Source organism: Drosophila eugracilis, unplaced genomic scaffold (genome assembly GCF_018153835.1).
Source record: "Drosophila eugracilis isolate 14026-0451.02 unplaced genomic scaffold, ASM1815383v1 contig_1897, whole genome shotgun sequence".
NCBI classification, from domain to species: domain Eukaryota; kingdom Metazoa; phylum Arthropoda; class Insecta; order Diptera; family Drosophilidae; genus Drosophila; species Drosophila eugracilis.
In genome coordinates, this window is record NW_024572751.1 from 504,518 (window position 1) to 519,839 (window position 15,322).

Sequence of the window (15,322 nt, forward strand, 5' to 3'; positions counted from 1 at the left end):
TCTATCCTACGTACCCCAGCCCACATAAAATACCTAACGACGTATCCAATGTACCTAAAACTGTTTACAAACACCCATACATACGCAACACACTAACATAAGTACATATTATTATATACCTACATATTACATGAGATGTGCATATAACGTGAATGATTTTATTTCTAATTGTCGTTATTCTTATTTATTGTAATTAAGCATAAAATCAAAAATATGTATATTCTGTACACGTCTGGAATTTTATGATTAACTTTCAAACTTGATCGGTATATTAATAATTTTTCTGTATAAATACATCAAAGAATCCATTTGAATTTCGCTTAGTTTTACAATAAAGTATTTAAAAAAATAATAAATATTTGTTTCTTTGTGGCCTTGGAAACTTACATATCTGAGTTACATTTGATGAGCAAATATGACCTGATCGTTTTGACAGATATTTTCTTATTTTTTTATGTGGATTTTAAGTTAAATCATATAATTACCCTTCATATGCTAGAAACCACCTAAAACAAGATTGGCGCATAGATTTCTTTTAATTGTCAGAAAGTATGTGGCATACTTATAGGCAACGAAAGAATAAGTAAATATGGCTATAGGGCGTATGAGTGATACGTTTATTTATTTAGGTTCTGTGAGATCTTTGTATTTTATTTAAATGTACACAGAATATAAACTGATGATAAAATTAGAAAAATTCTTTATCCGATCGTGATTTTGACAGTGACTAGGCATGCTTATTCCGACTTACTTATTACCTCCATTAGTTAATAAGATCTTAGCGTTCATACAGACAGACGGACATGACTAAATCGTCTAGTTCGGCTTGTGATCCTGATCAGAAATATATCTAAAATATGTCGAAAATATAAGTGTCGATACTTTTCAATGCCATTTAATTTTCTAAGCATATTATGCTTCATTCTGCCTGTTAAATAATTCTAAAATAATATGAACATTATTCCCGTTACTCTTGAGTAAAAGTTATCTGCTCTATCCGAGAGCGGGTCAGGCCTTAGTGATCGTAATCTCGACCGCGATTCCACGTCTTGGGATTCTGGTGGCCGATTTCGTCGACCACCCAGGTACACTAAATGATCATACGATCTAATCTTTGGACGGGAACAAGGATATACATGGCTGAAAATACGTTATACCTTATCAAAAATAATATCAAAAGATAAAAGTTATCATCTTGTACTTCTAAAATGTCGTTAAGCAGTCCTTCAGAGAAGCGCATGCGGCTCTTGGTATCTTTTATAGCAGCTTTGTATAAGCCTCCGAGATCTGGGCCAGGTCCAACACGCCGCGGTGAAGCACCCGATGCAAGAAGCGCTGATTTTCATTTATGTAAAACGTTGATGAAAAGAATCCTTATTTAAATGTCTATAGAATGTTGAGGCAATCTAAACAGTTAAGTCGATAAAAACGTTTTGTTTTGTTAGATCAGAGTACTTTATTACCCAGACCCGTTGATAGAAAACACAATCCAATACAATCTGCATTTACAATTTTGCCGTTAGTAGATATCCCCACAACTACTGCATCCACTCCTCTAGGCGGTGGGCAGGAAGGTAAGTTTCTCGTTAAGCTGCAGCTGGGTTTTGATAAGCTGGGAAAGCGTGATGACCAGCAGGAGGTTGCGTACATTGGCATTGAACATCTGGGTGAACTGTTCGTGTGTCATGTGCGGCACGGAGTGGATAAGGTCGAGCAGCTGGCGACCGACGGCGTTGTCCGGCGTCACCTTGTGGGCGATAACATCGTCGACGTACTTGAGGATCAGGTCCAGCAGGGACTGGAGCTTTGTGGAAGCCTCCGAGATCTGGGCCAGGTCCAACATGGGCGGCACGGTCTTGGGCCGGTGGGCTGGCGATACGCCCACGGTCTTTTGGAGCAACTTGAGCCCGAACGTCTCCGGCTCGTAGCTAGTCAGCTCTACGGGAATGGGTGTGAACATGCAGCCGGTCTTACCTCCAGGCACTCCCAGCTGGATGCAGACGTAAGCGCGCAGGCCCATTCGGCCACCCTGAAGCGAAGTATCCACGGTAAGATGCACCGGGTTGTTACATTCGCGGGCGTAGTACTCATGGATTACCGAGCTGTGGTTGGTAACGTCGTTTCCGGTAGCCCACCAGCCCACCACGCTCTCGTTGGAGTTCACCTTGCGGTTGAGGTCGTACATGTCCAGAGCATAGCTCAGTTCCGCCTCCACCTGGTCGTCATGTTCCTTGTGCGGCACACAGAAGCAGTTGGTCACCTCCACCACTCCCTTGTCGACAGAGCCAAGCAGTGTACCGATAACGCGATGTGAGTCCGCGTTCCTGCGCTCGAAGGCGTCTACCACCTGGAAGAGCACCACTGGGTGCACGCGTACGGTTAGATTGAGGGCGGACATCGTTATTTTGGGTGGCAAATATTTGCAAAGGAAAAATCCGCAAAATTTCTATTCAGCCACGCTGCGCGTATGTTATAGGGATGCAGAAAAGAGTTTATCGATAGTGTGGGTGTCAGGCGATAGTTTTTCGCCCATCTTAGGGTGTCTTATCGATAGCATTTAGCCCGATATATCGAAAGCAGAAACTATTGCTGTCGTACATCGAAAGGGCGCAAGTTTTCAAAATGTATTTCAAGGTGGAAGCATTCTATTTTCAGTTTTGACCTTTTTTAGTCTTTTTTTAGTCCGATCTTTTATTCCCCCGATTTTAGAAACAAATATGTATATGTACTTCATTTTGCCATTGAATATTTTAGAACCAATAATCAACAGGTTTTTAATTCTTTACATATAAACATTTTTTTATTAAATACGATTTTTACATAATGCACACTTAGCATAAATACGCTTGGTATTGTATTTGTATTTCTACTTGAGATTAGCCCATCTAGAATCGGGCTTGATCGCTGGCATTCCATGCATTCTATTACTTATCGTGTCACGGCGGACACAAAAATCCGTAATCGGCGCCGGAACAGATCCTACCAAACTTCACACTTTTGAACCGGGTTCATGGGCGAACCCTCCGGACATTGGAAGTCCTTGGCAAAGTCCTTCATATTGCTGAGCGATCCAAGGACTCGGAACTCGGATGGCGAATGTACGCCAGTAGTAATACGCATCTTGAGAGATTCTAGGGGAGATTAATATAAGATTGGCATGAGTTATGCTCTAGTATCGGACTAAGTTCTTTTGAAAAGATGATATATATCTAGACATTTAATTTATACGACAACCAGTTTTAAAGACCCAGACCATTTCTTACCTTTACGGTATTTAGCACACCAGGTCTGGCCGGCTGCCACCCAAAACATCTGCTCCGGGGTGTAGTCTAACCCGGGGAGCTTTTGCTCCGGTCCATGTTTCTCCACCCATCTTCGATACGCGATGTACGACTCCTTAACGCCGCCGTTATCGGCGATATTCTCACCCTGGGTGTTGATTCCATTCAGCTGTCAGAATAACAAACTTTAAAACTTGTCTACCCTCGAAAAGGAAATAACCTACGTTCAGGCCCGTCGCCCTTTCGGTGTAGTTGCCGTACTGCTCGATAATGCATTTCGCCTTGGCCAAGTAGGCCTTCTGGGTATCCGGCTGCCACCAGTCTCTCAAATTGCCCTTAACATCAAACTGGCGACCCTGGTCGTCAAAGCCGTGGGTGATTTCGTGCCCAATAACATAGCCAATAGCGCCGAAGTTCATATACTTCGGACGTTGGGCGTTGAAGAAGTGTCCCTGCAGGATGCCAGCCGGGAATTCTTTTAAAGAAGGAAAACGGAACTCTTAGAGTAATCTTCTATATAAGATAGTAATATAATCATAGGAACTACTTATTAAGTTTCAACAGTATTTGCAAAACTTAAAAAATCTCACAAAGCGAATAAGTATTTGAACTTAGGCTGAACTTATTAACTATTTCAAAAAGATAAAAACAAGATAATAATTTAGAGAAATTACTGATTTCAACTTACGAATACTGTTCTCCAGGGAAGAGTAGAAGGCGTTCACGATCGCCGGACGAGCATGCCGAACCCAGTCGGTCTTGTTGACTGGCAGACGCAACTTGTTGAAGGAGTAGTCCGTGCCGAAGATGTTCATGCCCAAGAAAGACTCAAAGTACTTGTCGGGATCGATGTTTAGCTTAGCGTAGTACGTGGCCAGCTTTTCATTGTCGAGCATTTCATCCGGATACCCGATGTGGGTGGCCATGCTGTGCAACTTCTCCTTGGCTTCCTTCTTGGTCTTAGCGTCCATCCAGTGGACCTCGTCCAAAATGTCGCTGAACACGCTGCGGATGTCGTCGACCATCTGTAGGGCGTTGGCCTTCGAGTCCTTGTGGAAGTGTTTGCGGACGTAGAGCGATCCCACGGAAATGCCAAGGCTGGGATTCGATTTGATAACCGATTGATTAGATGGCGCATGGTGGCATTTTCAATTCAATGTTATTAAAATGGTGGGTTGAAGAGTTGGCGTGAAAATGAAACACAAAATGAACGTGCATATTAGGACAGAAGATTGCATCTGACTTGGTTTGGATGGGAGTGCTGCGCAAAAAGTTAAGGACCTCTAGTGCCAGTTTGAACACGATATGCGTAAAACAAAGTGCACAATGAATATTATGAGGGTTTCTTAACCTATTATTACCGATCTCCATCATTATCTCAAGGTAGATGAATGCTCTTCCACCAAAAGACTTTGCCTAGCAGTTCGACTTATATTTTTGGGATTTAGCCTTGACTATAATGTTATGAGTGATATGCTGAATAATTGGTATCGACCATAAAGTTGTAAATCCGTCAACAGTACCCCCAATGGAATACTACTACCGGTATAGCTTTAAGATATATATACATAGTTAGCATATTCTTGAAGACGACTTGACAAAACCCTTACTTATATTAAGAAACTTAAAAGACAATGAAATATTCCATATCCCTGATTAAGACATTATTTTACCATTGCCCTCTACTACATATATATATACAACTTTAAAAAGCAGTATTCCATTAAAGAGCAATTCAATATATATTATGCGTGAAGTGAAGACATATTTACGATATCTTATTGTACTGACTTGTAAAAGCAAAACTTTAATGTCCTGTACAGTGCAAAGCGATGAGGGAAACTATTCTAATATTTCACGATGAAACCATACTGAACTTGTTGACTTGGACTGGTAATGCCAGCGACCAGTTCAATATCGCTTTAAATTATATTGCAAATCGTTCTTTTAGCATGCGTGTATATTGTTTAGTGTGTCCTGAGACTGTGCAGATGTCTGTGTTGTTCGTGTGTGTGCTAGTGGCCTTTTTCCAAAGAAACGTTTAAAACAAGTCACTAAATAAGTACCTATCGAAAAATTCTTCGGTTTCTTCGTAGCTGCAAATCACAAAGAAATCAAAAGAAGATACAGAAACAGGCAGAAATACGAGATATATAGGCAACCCCCGATGACCTTGACCCTGGGATGCAGTGGTAAGAAGCCCAACTAACCTGCCAGTGGTGATGTCCACGCATTCCTTCCATCGGGCCTCCTGCTCTTGGCGACCGGAAAGGGCAGTGGCGTACTGTAGCTGCCGCTTGCGGAACTCCTCATTTAGGAATCCTACGGAGAATCCATGGATACGCCAGAACATGTAGTTAGCAATAACCCGCTTCGGCGTTTTGGCCAGCAGCTTGCCGAGATCTTCGAAGAAACTGGGTACCGACAGGTTGATCATCTCGTCCTCTGCCACATTTAGTCCCTCCGGCAGCAGGGCGTTCATGTAATCCACCCACTGCACGTACGGATAAGCGGCCTGCAACTGCGCCGGAGTCCTCAGATTGTACAGCTCCGAGGAGTTGCGACGCTTCTCATTGGGCCAAGAGATCTACGAGGGAATTTGAAAATTATTAATAGATTCCGTCTGGTATGGGAAGCAGATGCTCACGTTGGCCAGGGCCATCTCAAACTCCAGTGATGTTAGCAGTTCCGTCTTGGCCAGATCCTTATTAGCTCCGAAGAGCACGGCGATGTCCACCATATACTCGTAGTAGGCGGTCACCAGGGTCTCATTGAAGCCCTTAACCAAGTACTCGCGACTCAAGGCCAGTGAAGACTGATCCAACTGAAAAGCGAAAAGGCAGTTATATAGGCCCCACATAATTCCCATCTAGTGGTAATGTTTAAAATAGGACAACAGATAGTATATACATCTAAAACGTATCTTAATTTCTCAAAGCAAAGAACAAGTCGTTGATACTTACATCTATAAGACGTTTAGTGCTGTTCTGCAGATCGACACCGATCGAGAAGTCGATGATGTAGTCCATGCTGAATCCGGCAGAGCGGAACTTCTTGACTTGCTCCTGCCAGGTCCAGCTGTCGTCTGCGTTCCACGAGTCTCCCTTGATTAGCGGCCAACCGCCCAGCTGTTCGGCTACTCGCCTGATAGGCTCAGGACCCAGGGCCTCGATGAGAGCTGGTTAAAACATATTTATATATTTAACGTAAGATTTAATTTCTATAAAACTAGTTTGATTACTTACTCTTGTTCATGCAGGCCTTGTAGAGAAGATTTGGCAGCCGGAAATGTTTTGGCTCCGTTTCCGGTCGCTCAGCAATGATGATGTCCTTCAGCTGCTCCTGCAGCTTGTCAGAGATCACAGAGAAGGTACTGATGGAGACCTTGTCATCAGGGATGTTCTCCTCCTCGAGGTAGGTGCCGCAAGCGAATTCGTAGAAATTATCACAAGGCTCCACTTCGGGTTTCATCTTCCGCAGCACGGTGGACGCCGTGTGGATGCACTCTTCGGTGAGGCACACGTCGAGGGAGTTACCTGGCTTGCCCTTCGCGCCAGGGCCCATGTTCACTTTGTTGGTGGTGGTGCTGTCGCCAACAAGGGCGGTGGCGTGTGGATTCTCCGGAGGGCTGGACGCCTTCAGGGCTTCACTTATCCATAGTCCGAATCCGGCGGCGGCTGCTACAAAAAAAATACCGCTGACTACCAGCAGACTTCTCTCCAACTTGGTGCGACGACGCCACCAGTTAGGGTTCCTGTGGAAGATACAAGGAAGACAAGGTTAGACAGGAATAAAAAAAATATATAACTAAGTTTCTAATCTATGAAAAGTTCCCCCGCAACTTTCCGTTTCGCTGCACATTTATTATTCACACTAAACAACATGGTTATGGTGGCATAGAAATGGCAAGGTTATCACATTAAGTCGTATCCGAGTTACGTAAAGTATCGAAGTAAAGTTTATTTGAAAACCCAGGAATCTCAAACTATAAAATGTAAATATTAACATCTTTTCAAAAATGTTAAGTTAAAAAAAAAATACTGCCAAAGTGCTTTAAAAAATCAATTAACAGGTGGTTCATCAGCATTAGCTTATTATTTTATTTATTAGTACAATAACCTCAATCAAAGTGATTATTATTACATCATTTTTATCGCTTTATAAATGTGAGTTTTAGGCTCGATGAATGGGTTATTCAATTGTTCGGCTTGAATGGAAATTCGCACACCTTCACTCCACGAAACACTGATTAGAAAAGTACAGTTAGAGTTTCAATGGGGGACTTAGACCCAAACCCTGCTGCATGCTGTATGTACTTGTTGGCCGACTTCCGATTTCCCCCCTCGCCCTAAAGCCAGTCGATTTGGCAATTTATGGCCATAATTATTGTTGTTATTCCGCCGTTCAACTGGTTAAATTGTGTACATACAAGTTTGAAAAACCATTTGGCCGTCGAACTCGTTACGACATTTGGGAGTTTGTGTCTCTGTCTGTGTTTGATGTGATTCGAGAGTGATTCGCACACACGCAAACCGCGGGCAGAATGCTTTATAATGCCCACCCATTTCCGTGGTCAAAGTGTAAGCGTATCTCGGCCAAATCGCCGCACACAGAGGCGAAACCGAAATGGATTCACGAAAGTGATGAATTTTTGCACGCTTCAATTATTGTGAAAAGTTGTAACATAATTACAGCAAAAGCTATTACTCCGGCTCCGGATCGGAGAGAAGATGCGTTTAATAGGCGATTAAGTCACGGGCCGTGAATAAAGTAGCTTATGGTCAATATGGGGAAAAGGTCAGGTCTGGTAAGCAGAATCCGCGGACTCCTCGTCCGATCAGGCCGCGCCCATCAAAACCATCATAGTTGGGTATTTATTCCGTATAAAATACATTCGAGTCACCGGCTTTAAATCAATCATCCGGTTTAATGTAGCTGAACCTCTCCCAACGCTAATGACACAAAATCGCAAGCACCAAAAAAGTTAATGACTAGTCAGATGGTCATGATTAATATGTGGGTTCTAGGGATTCTTAAAAGAATATCTATTAATCTATTAATATTTGTACATTGTTCAGTGGAACGACCCATCTTGTAGTATACTAAGTAGTAAAGGTAACTCCCACTTACTCCGAGTTCTAATTTTGAACGTGGAGTGAATTGTCAGGTACTGTGTATTGACTTACAGCCCCAAACTCGCAAGAATTTCAAAATTTCGTAAGACAAAGTGAAGTCAATCGGCAAACCAGTTCCGTAAGTGACTTAACCATTTTTTTGGCCAGCAATTAATTGGGCGCAATGATACGGAGTTTACAAAGTTGAACGACACTGCAGATCGGCTTTAAGTCGAAGTGCAGTGTTCTGGATTTCCTAGCACGGATGCCGAATATATACAGAAGTAAGTAAAATTTTACACAAATTAAACACATTTCCCTGAGTAATAACTCAGTTTTTATTAAGGAACAGGCGAGCTTTTCCACTTTCCCAGACATTTAATTTTTAAGCTGAAGGCATTAAATTGGAAGACGTATGTGGAGTCCATTTAAAAACTTATTTATGAAGGTTCTGATGCTGAAACGCAATTTTGAGATGCCAAAATAACGACTGAAATAAGTTAGCGAGGAAGACGCTCTATCTATTATTATTTCTTGGTGTGGGAGTAAACACGAATTTAACTTGATTGAGCGCGGCTTACTAATTAGTAAACTTGTAACTTTTCAGGCCGTTGTATAACCCTCTCGTAATCTCCGAGCTACCAAATATGAGATATGACTACTGATCATTGCTCAGCACAATCCTAGCCAATTAACTGAGTCTGGGGACAGATCGTGCCTCTCCTTTGCCCGATCTATCGCAACCGGAGATCACGACCTTCGGAGTCCCGGAGATCGGCCAGAACCCGCATCGACTGACGCACGCCATCCCCTGGCCGCGGGATTCCCATGGACGCTCCTCAGCTAGGGTGGCTCTGAATACTCAAGTGTTGCCAAGATTATGTAAGTGCCCGGGCGGGCGACCGGGGGATGGAAGGGCGTCATTGGGGCCCGTGTCAATAGGGCGGCCAGTTTGAAGCCCCGCTTTTGTCTGCGGACTACGTTGCCCAATAAATGTGTCAAGTGCAGGCGGTGTGCCTCTGCCACTGCCGTTGACGTGGCAACCTGTACGTCACCTCCTCCCTACGAAAATAAACCAGAAACAAAACACACTGCCGTAGTGGGCACACGTGAAATCGCACATGTGTGCGAGTGCCGAGTGTCTGGGCTGTGTGTGAGTGACGTTTGGCAACTTTTACGTTTCAGTTTTTATTGTTTAGCTTTTAATATGTTGTCGATAGTTTTTGGTGTCTTTTGCCGTTGTTTCATTTAATATGCCCAGCCTTGATTGACAGACACCCATTTAAAGTATCATTCGCTCTTCCCCAACCCAGATAATGGGGTGGTTACCATCCGTCCGCAAATTCATGAGCATTAACCTTGCAAAGCTAATTATTGATGACATGCTGATGTTATTTCATTAGTTTTTACAACAGCAATCTAGGTAAATATTTAAAGTGTCTCGGAAGGCGTAGCAACACTTTAAGTCGAAACAGAAACAGACTTTTATTATTTATAGCGGGCTGAAAACGATAGCAAAAACAAGCCAATTATAAAGGAATTTGAAAAATAAAGAATTGGTTTTTTATCGTTTATCGTTTAAAACCCCTTTCAGGAGTTCCTCCAAATCAACTGTAGTTAAGGAGATAAACTTGGATTAATCACTGAGGAACACTGCTGTTCTCCAGTTAAACAGTAGAAAAGTTCGGCTAATCGTAGGTGACTGGGATTCCTCCTTCAGTTGGCTTGCAATGAATCATAGTTTCAATCGGAAAGCAGTTTGAAGATTCTTTTCGGCGACACGTGCAACTGGTTGCCTCATTTTCCCAGTAGGCACTCGCTGTTTTTGCCGCAGTTGGGTTTCTCGTAATGCCCAAACAAAGTTATACGACAAATTGCCTTTCAAGTGTTAATTTGTGCCACAGACACAATTACCTAATACATTTTAATTTCGCTGTCGAGCGATGCGACTAAGATTCAGGCGTCACTTACTTGCCCGAATTACTGAATCGCGCTTTTAATTGCCCCACGTAAATTTCAAGCAGTCACATATGCGATTTCTCTTAACTGAGCCCCACTGTCCGCCTGTGAGTGTGTTTACTCATTAAGAGGCCACGGACTGCAACTGAGCCGCATTTGGAAAGTAGATCTTAAACTGCCGAAAACAGGACACTTCTTTATAATGCTAAACTATCATTTGGAATCATAGAGACAAATGCAAAATCTAAAATGGTTAAAAATCAGAATGAAACTCAGATACCCTATTATATGCCTTTTCATGCAAAACGTAGCATACCTTAGGGCATTAGAGAGTCTTTAATAGGAGTCCAAATGTCAAATATAACAATTACAATTCTTAGAGTTCTTCCTAAAGACACCCGCTTGAAGTATCTCGGCTTAATTAACCACAAAGCAATGGCAAAGCGCCAATAAATTTCAATAATCGCATTATCTCGTGGGCTTGAACTTGGCTAGCCTAAGTGGATTTGCTGCGGCACCGTGATGGATCTTGGCCAAGGCGACAGTCCCGGAGCAACAGATGCAGCCTGCGACGACAAACGACAAACCTTTGAAATCCACTTATTAGCAGGAAGAGGGCAATTTGCAGCAGGAAGAAGAAGCCAGCGACAATGCAATTTGCCCAGTGCCGTGCCACTTAATTTTCTACCTTTAATGGGCTGGCGGGCAGGAAGGAAAGCAGAATAGCGGAATAGTGGAAAAACGGGAAAGCGCTTGGCGCCACAGCTAAGGCAAACAAATCGCAGGATGCAACCCAAGAGAGATGGGGCCACACTGGTAGGCGGGTGGTTCAATTGGCCGCGAGTACACACTAGCAAGGCCGAATGCGTGAAACCGCCGTGGTTGCCAGATGTCACAAGGCTGTCGGTATTGCCAACATTGCCATTGCAAATGGCGCCCTGCATGCCAAGCAAAATGGAAATTTCACAAAACAACTGATATCGACAGACAATGGGCCCAAGTTCATTTAATTAATATGCATTAAGCGTTGCGACTGTCGGCGAAATTTATAACTCGCAACTTGACCTCAAATATTGACTTATCAATAACAAAATTGAACACATTTTTAATGCAAATGCATAAAGAAATGAAGACCAGCAACTCAAATCCTCATTACTAACGGACTTGTGGCACGTTCCCAGGTTTCGTTGGCCCCCCAAAGCCAACGAACAATTACGTTCAATTTCCTCAAGAACTCAAAGTACTTTAGAGCCCGAAGTTGCGGCGATCAATCATCAGCCTGACAAGTACGCAAATCATTTGGACTTTATGATGTGCCAAATGAGTAATAAGCCGCTTACAGCAATCAAAGCCAGAAGAACGAGTACCTGAAGCGAAAGAAAGCCGAATAAAAGAGCGGACTATTACGTGAGCTACACGCTCCAAAATCTTCCCGAATTACTGAATTACTGTCGTTGGCCTGCTTTTCAACGACTCACGTGCTCCTCATGAGGAAGCGACCAGAATCAACCCGGTACCAGGCCAGCCCATCCCATACTACTCCACCTGAGCCATAAATTACTGGGGGTATCAGTAAAGCCAACAAACAACTGTGAAGTAATTTTACTCTGCGTTGGCTACAAGAATGCAATTGCGGAAGGAATCAGGATGATTTCATTACTAAAACGTGTCAAGACTCAAAATGCTATATGTTTGTGGCAGATTGGAATTACTTAATTAGTCATTTATTATCGTCCCTCTGCTTATATGGACTCGCTGAAGTAGTAATCTTACTAAGGGGTCAATCGCTAAAAATGGTTTTCTTCTTACATGTTTTATATATAATTTTAAAACCAAGCTATATCATTGAAAAGTCAAGATAGACTAGAAAGAAATCACAGCTTCAACTTTATTTTAAAAGATATCAAGATTTCAAAATAATCCGATCGCCAACTTGTTCGTCGACAGATAAAAATTAAGCTTCTGTTGCCAGAATTCCACTCTCCAAAATTAGAATAAGCGGCGAGATCGATTCCGCTTTCTCCAACTGATTTCGCCGGGCGGGGTATCCAAAATCAAAGCAGAGAGAAAGTGGCCACCAATAGTGGCTAGAATCAACTTGAAGCGAAAGAAGCTCAAACTTCGGTGGTGATCTTGTGCCCAAAAATAGCTCACTAATATGCTCGCGGGCTTTATGGCTTGCATAACCCGTGAGTTTTGTTAGCAGAGCAAGGGGGAAAGGTCAGTTAGTGCCGGAGGGAGGAGAGTATCGGTAAACCGCACAAGTTACCTTCAGCGGTGCATGGAAAAAGAAAACGAAAAGCCAAGAAAACGCAACCGCATGGCCAAGAAACTGTGCTGACCATAATTGGAGTTGCACTAAGGTCTGCGTGCATTTAATTATGCAATTTGAGCAAATAGCTACCCAGCAATAAAAAACTGAAGCCGTAGCCCAACAAGGGAAACAGCGCTTGCTTCTCGGCTCTTTCCTTAGTTCGAATCAAGAGTCTGCCCCAGAAACCCTAAAAGAAACATTGAAAAACAAAGGCATTCTGTATTAGTCGTTGGTAAAACCGGCTAGGCATTTCCATCAAAGGTGCGACTTTGTTTTGAGTTCCTCCCATTTTCGGGGGTCTACAAGGCACTTTATTGTTGTTTTGCCCAAAATCATGAAGTCACATGATTTATGTTGACTCGGAAAGATTTTTATATACGGCTGATCAGACCATGGAGCTTTGAAAGGGCAAAAAGTAGGGTTACGCAACGCTGACCTAGAAAAATTCGCATAAACAAAGTTTACGAATATTCGGCTACACCTTAATCTAATAAAAATAATAAAAGAGAAATACACTTTTGTTTACACTTAAAGTATAAGTAGAAAACGTGATCGGACGGAGATGTTTACAGCTGATACGTTGAATCGGTGTGTTTATGCGGTTTCGATTATCCGAACTTTTTTGGCCGAGAGCAAACATTTTAATTAACTTGTAAACAATGCCAGCAGGTCTGAGTCAATTTCGATATTTGCTGGAGTTTCTTATCTTCGCCAAATATTTCTGTTTGCTTCTTAAACAAAGCCATTGAACACGCTCAACGCCATTAGCAGTACAATAGTCTCAGCATTGTATCTTAACAATTGGCTAGAGAATGCCTACAGTTTTCTACTCCTAAGAACAATGAGCTGTGGGCAGTGGACAGTGGGAACCGGTAGTGTGTACCTTAAATAATTCCGGTTACGCGTCCCTGTCAAATAAAAGTGATTACAGGCTGTGCCACAGAAATAATAAAATAGGAAATTCGAAATATGAATGGTCATGCGATGGCAAATCAATTTCAGTGGCAAGCAGCACGCACAAATGCACCTTTGAAAGTCTATGATTTCATCTGAATTGATCCGAAATCAGTTTGTTAGAAATCGCTGATAAAAGCGCGTACGACGCCAATTAATCTCCCAGGTTCGTATGTGGAGCCCCCAAGCGATTTGGTTGACTGAACTCGATTAACACCGATCCCACTCAAAAGTGAACCCCGGCCAACTGAAACCCGTTTTCCAGTGTCCACCGATGCACCCAAACTCAAATGAAGATTTGCCGGGAGCTGGATTTAGTTTTGTCTGTCATTGCCACTCCACAAACAGAAAAACATGATCATTTTAGACATCTTGAATTCAACTATAATCAATCGAAGATGTGGCTTTGACGTTGAATATTTCCACTATTACCTAATACACATTAATACTTCGAATGTTGGAAATACTTGGCAAAGAGTCTTATGAAAGAAAATCCCCTGCGAGAGACAGCAAGTATGCAATTGGATTTTGAATCGAAATAATAAAAAAATCAAAATTTCTTTCTGTGGATTTGGTGGGCCCAGTCCCAATGATAAGCCAGGGTCCCAGCAGAAGGCCCCTCGAAACGTGTTTTCAATAACCATGCGCAGCTTTCTTTTTACACATAACCAACTCAGATATGTGGCTGAATGCCGAGTGGATGGGACGGATAGTGAAACCGCCTGTACAATTTTGGATTGGGATTGGGATTTGGGATTTGGGATTTGGTGTACAGGAAAAGCAGGAATCAAAACATGGCAGGAGGTGTCCGTACTTACTTAATGACTGTCTGCATGCTGGCCGCTTTGGTTGTTTGGTTTTTCTGGGGCTAACGATATATGTATATAGTTTACTGGGCAACAAGTTTGCTTAATTTCGGAATCGTATAGTTAACGAGATGCTGTTAAGCTGTTAAAGAGAATTAATTGCATTTAGTAAACACTCATCGCAAGTCGGACATTCGTCAGAAGATTACAAGCCTCACAAAAGAGCTAGCCGTTCTTCCATTCGGATTTTAATGGTTTATTGACTTTAGTTTGTTCATCTATTTAGCAAGCAATTAATTTACACAGCGCTCCAGCTCCAGCAGCACGGGAATTTGAATCAAACTGCCACAAACCGTCGCCACTCCGCAGATCAGAGGTGGAATCGCGGTGAACTAAACTCGGCAACGAACGAAAACCGACTGACGCTCCGCCGCTCCATCGCACTCCTATATAAAAACAAAAGTGAAAAGCTCGCTGCCACTTTTCCACTGCTGAACCTCGGATACTCTGCCGATACGCCATTTTCTTTCGGATTTAATGCGATTCTGGATTTTGATGATGTAATATAGTATCATTTAATTATCGGGTTTAAAGCCAAAGTGTTTATATTTGTCAATTAGAAATACAATTGTTCGAGAAAATGTCACAAAAAGCACTGCAGAGGGTAAATATTTGAACTTACTCCATGTTGATTTTAATCAAGATTCAGAAAAATTCGAAGTATTCTTACATTTCTTATATCCTTGTTAATTGTTATATTCGTTGGTCGCAGAGTAAAAGCATACATTGCGTTCGCTGAAAAGTATGTATGGGATATTATAAGGCTAAAGTATATATGTATATTCTAAATCAGGTTCGGGGTCTTAGGCGCTGTAAGAGCTAGGAAGTACTGTT

General features: G+C 42.4%; 2 protein-coding genes across 5 annotated transcripts; both read right to left on the reverse strand.

Moving 5' to 3' along the window:
• Positions 1-1,431: 1,431 nt before the first annotated feature.
• Positions 1,432-2,494, reverse strand: LOC108114969 (eukaryotic translation initiation factor 3 subunit F-1). The gene has a single exon (XM_017226181.2). It carries the CDS (start codon positions 2,396-2,398, stop codon positions 1,556-1,558), a length of 843 nt encoding a protein of 280 aa, XP_017081670.1. The 5' UTR covers positions 2,399-2,494; the 3' UTR covers positions 1,432-1,555.
• A 284-nt stretch (positions 2,495-2,778) lies between these two features.
• Positions 2,779-14,844, reverse strand: LOC108115015 (neprilysin-2). Of its 4 annotated transcripts, none has more exons than XM_041817773.1 (11): positions 14,731-14,844; positions 14,441-14,570; positions 6,527-7,035; positions 6,245-6,459; positions 5,929-6,105; positions 5,492-5,868; positions 5,348-5,377; positions 3,970-4,379; positions 3,506-3,756; positions 3,264-3,450; positions 2,779-3,131 (listed from the first exon to the last, which is right to left on the reverse strand). In XM_041817773.1, the coding sequence occupies exons 2-11, from the start codon at positions 14,455-14,457 to the stop codon at positions 2,980-2,982; spliced, it is 2,325 nt and encodes a 774-aa protein (XP_041673707.1). In that variant the 5' UTR covers positions 14,458-14,570; positions 14,731-14,844; the 3' UTR covers positions 2,779-2,979. The 4 variants fall into 4 exon arrangements, with proteins under 4 accessions (XP_041673707.1, XP_041673708.1, XP_041673709.1 ...); XM_041817774.1 differs by having other exon boundaries at positions 14,782-14,840; XM_041817775.1 differs by lacking the exon at positions 14,731-14,844 and adding an exon at positions 14,647-14,661.
• Between the last annotated feature and the right edge of the window lie 478 nt (positions 14,845-15,322).

What these genes read in the sequence shown, in the direction of transcription:
- LOC108114969 (XM_017226181.2), bottom strand. Translation starts at nt 2,398, where the DNA reads ATGTCCGCCCTCAATCTAACCGTACGCGTGCACCCAGTGGTGCTCTTC.
- LOC108115015 (XM_041817773.1), bottom strand. An exon ending in CAAGGCCTGCATGAACAAGA is followed by an intron (nt 6,460 to 6,526) that starts GTAAGTAATCAA and finishes TGTTTTAACCAG; the next exon opens with CTCTCATCGAGGCCCTGGGT. An exon ending in GTGTGCTAAATACCGTAAAG is followed by an intron (nt 3,132 to 3,263) that starts GTAAGAAATGGT and finishes AATCTCCCCTAG; the next exon opens with AATCTCTCAAGATGCGTATT.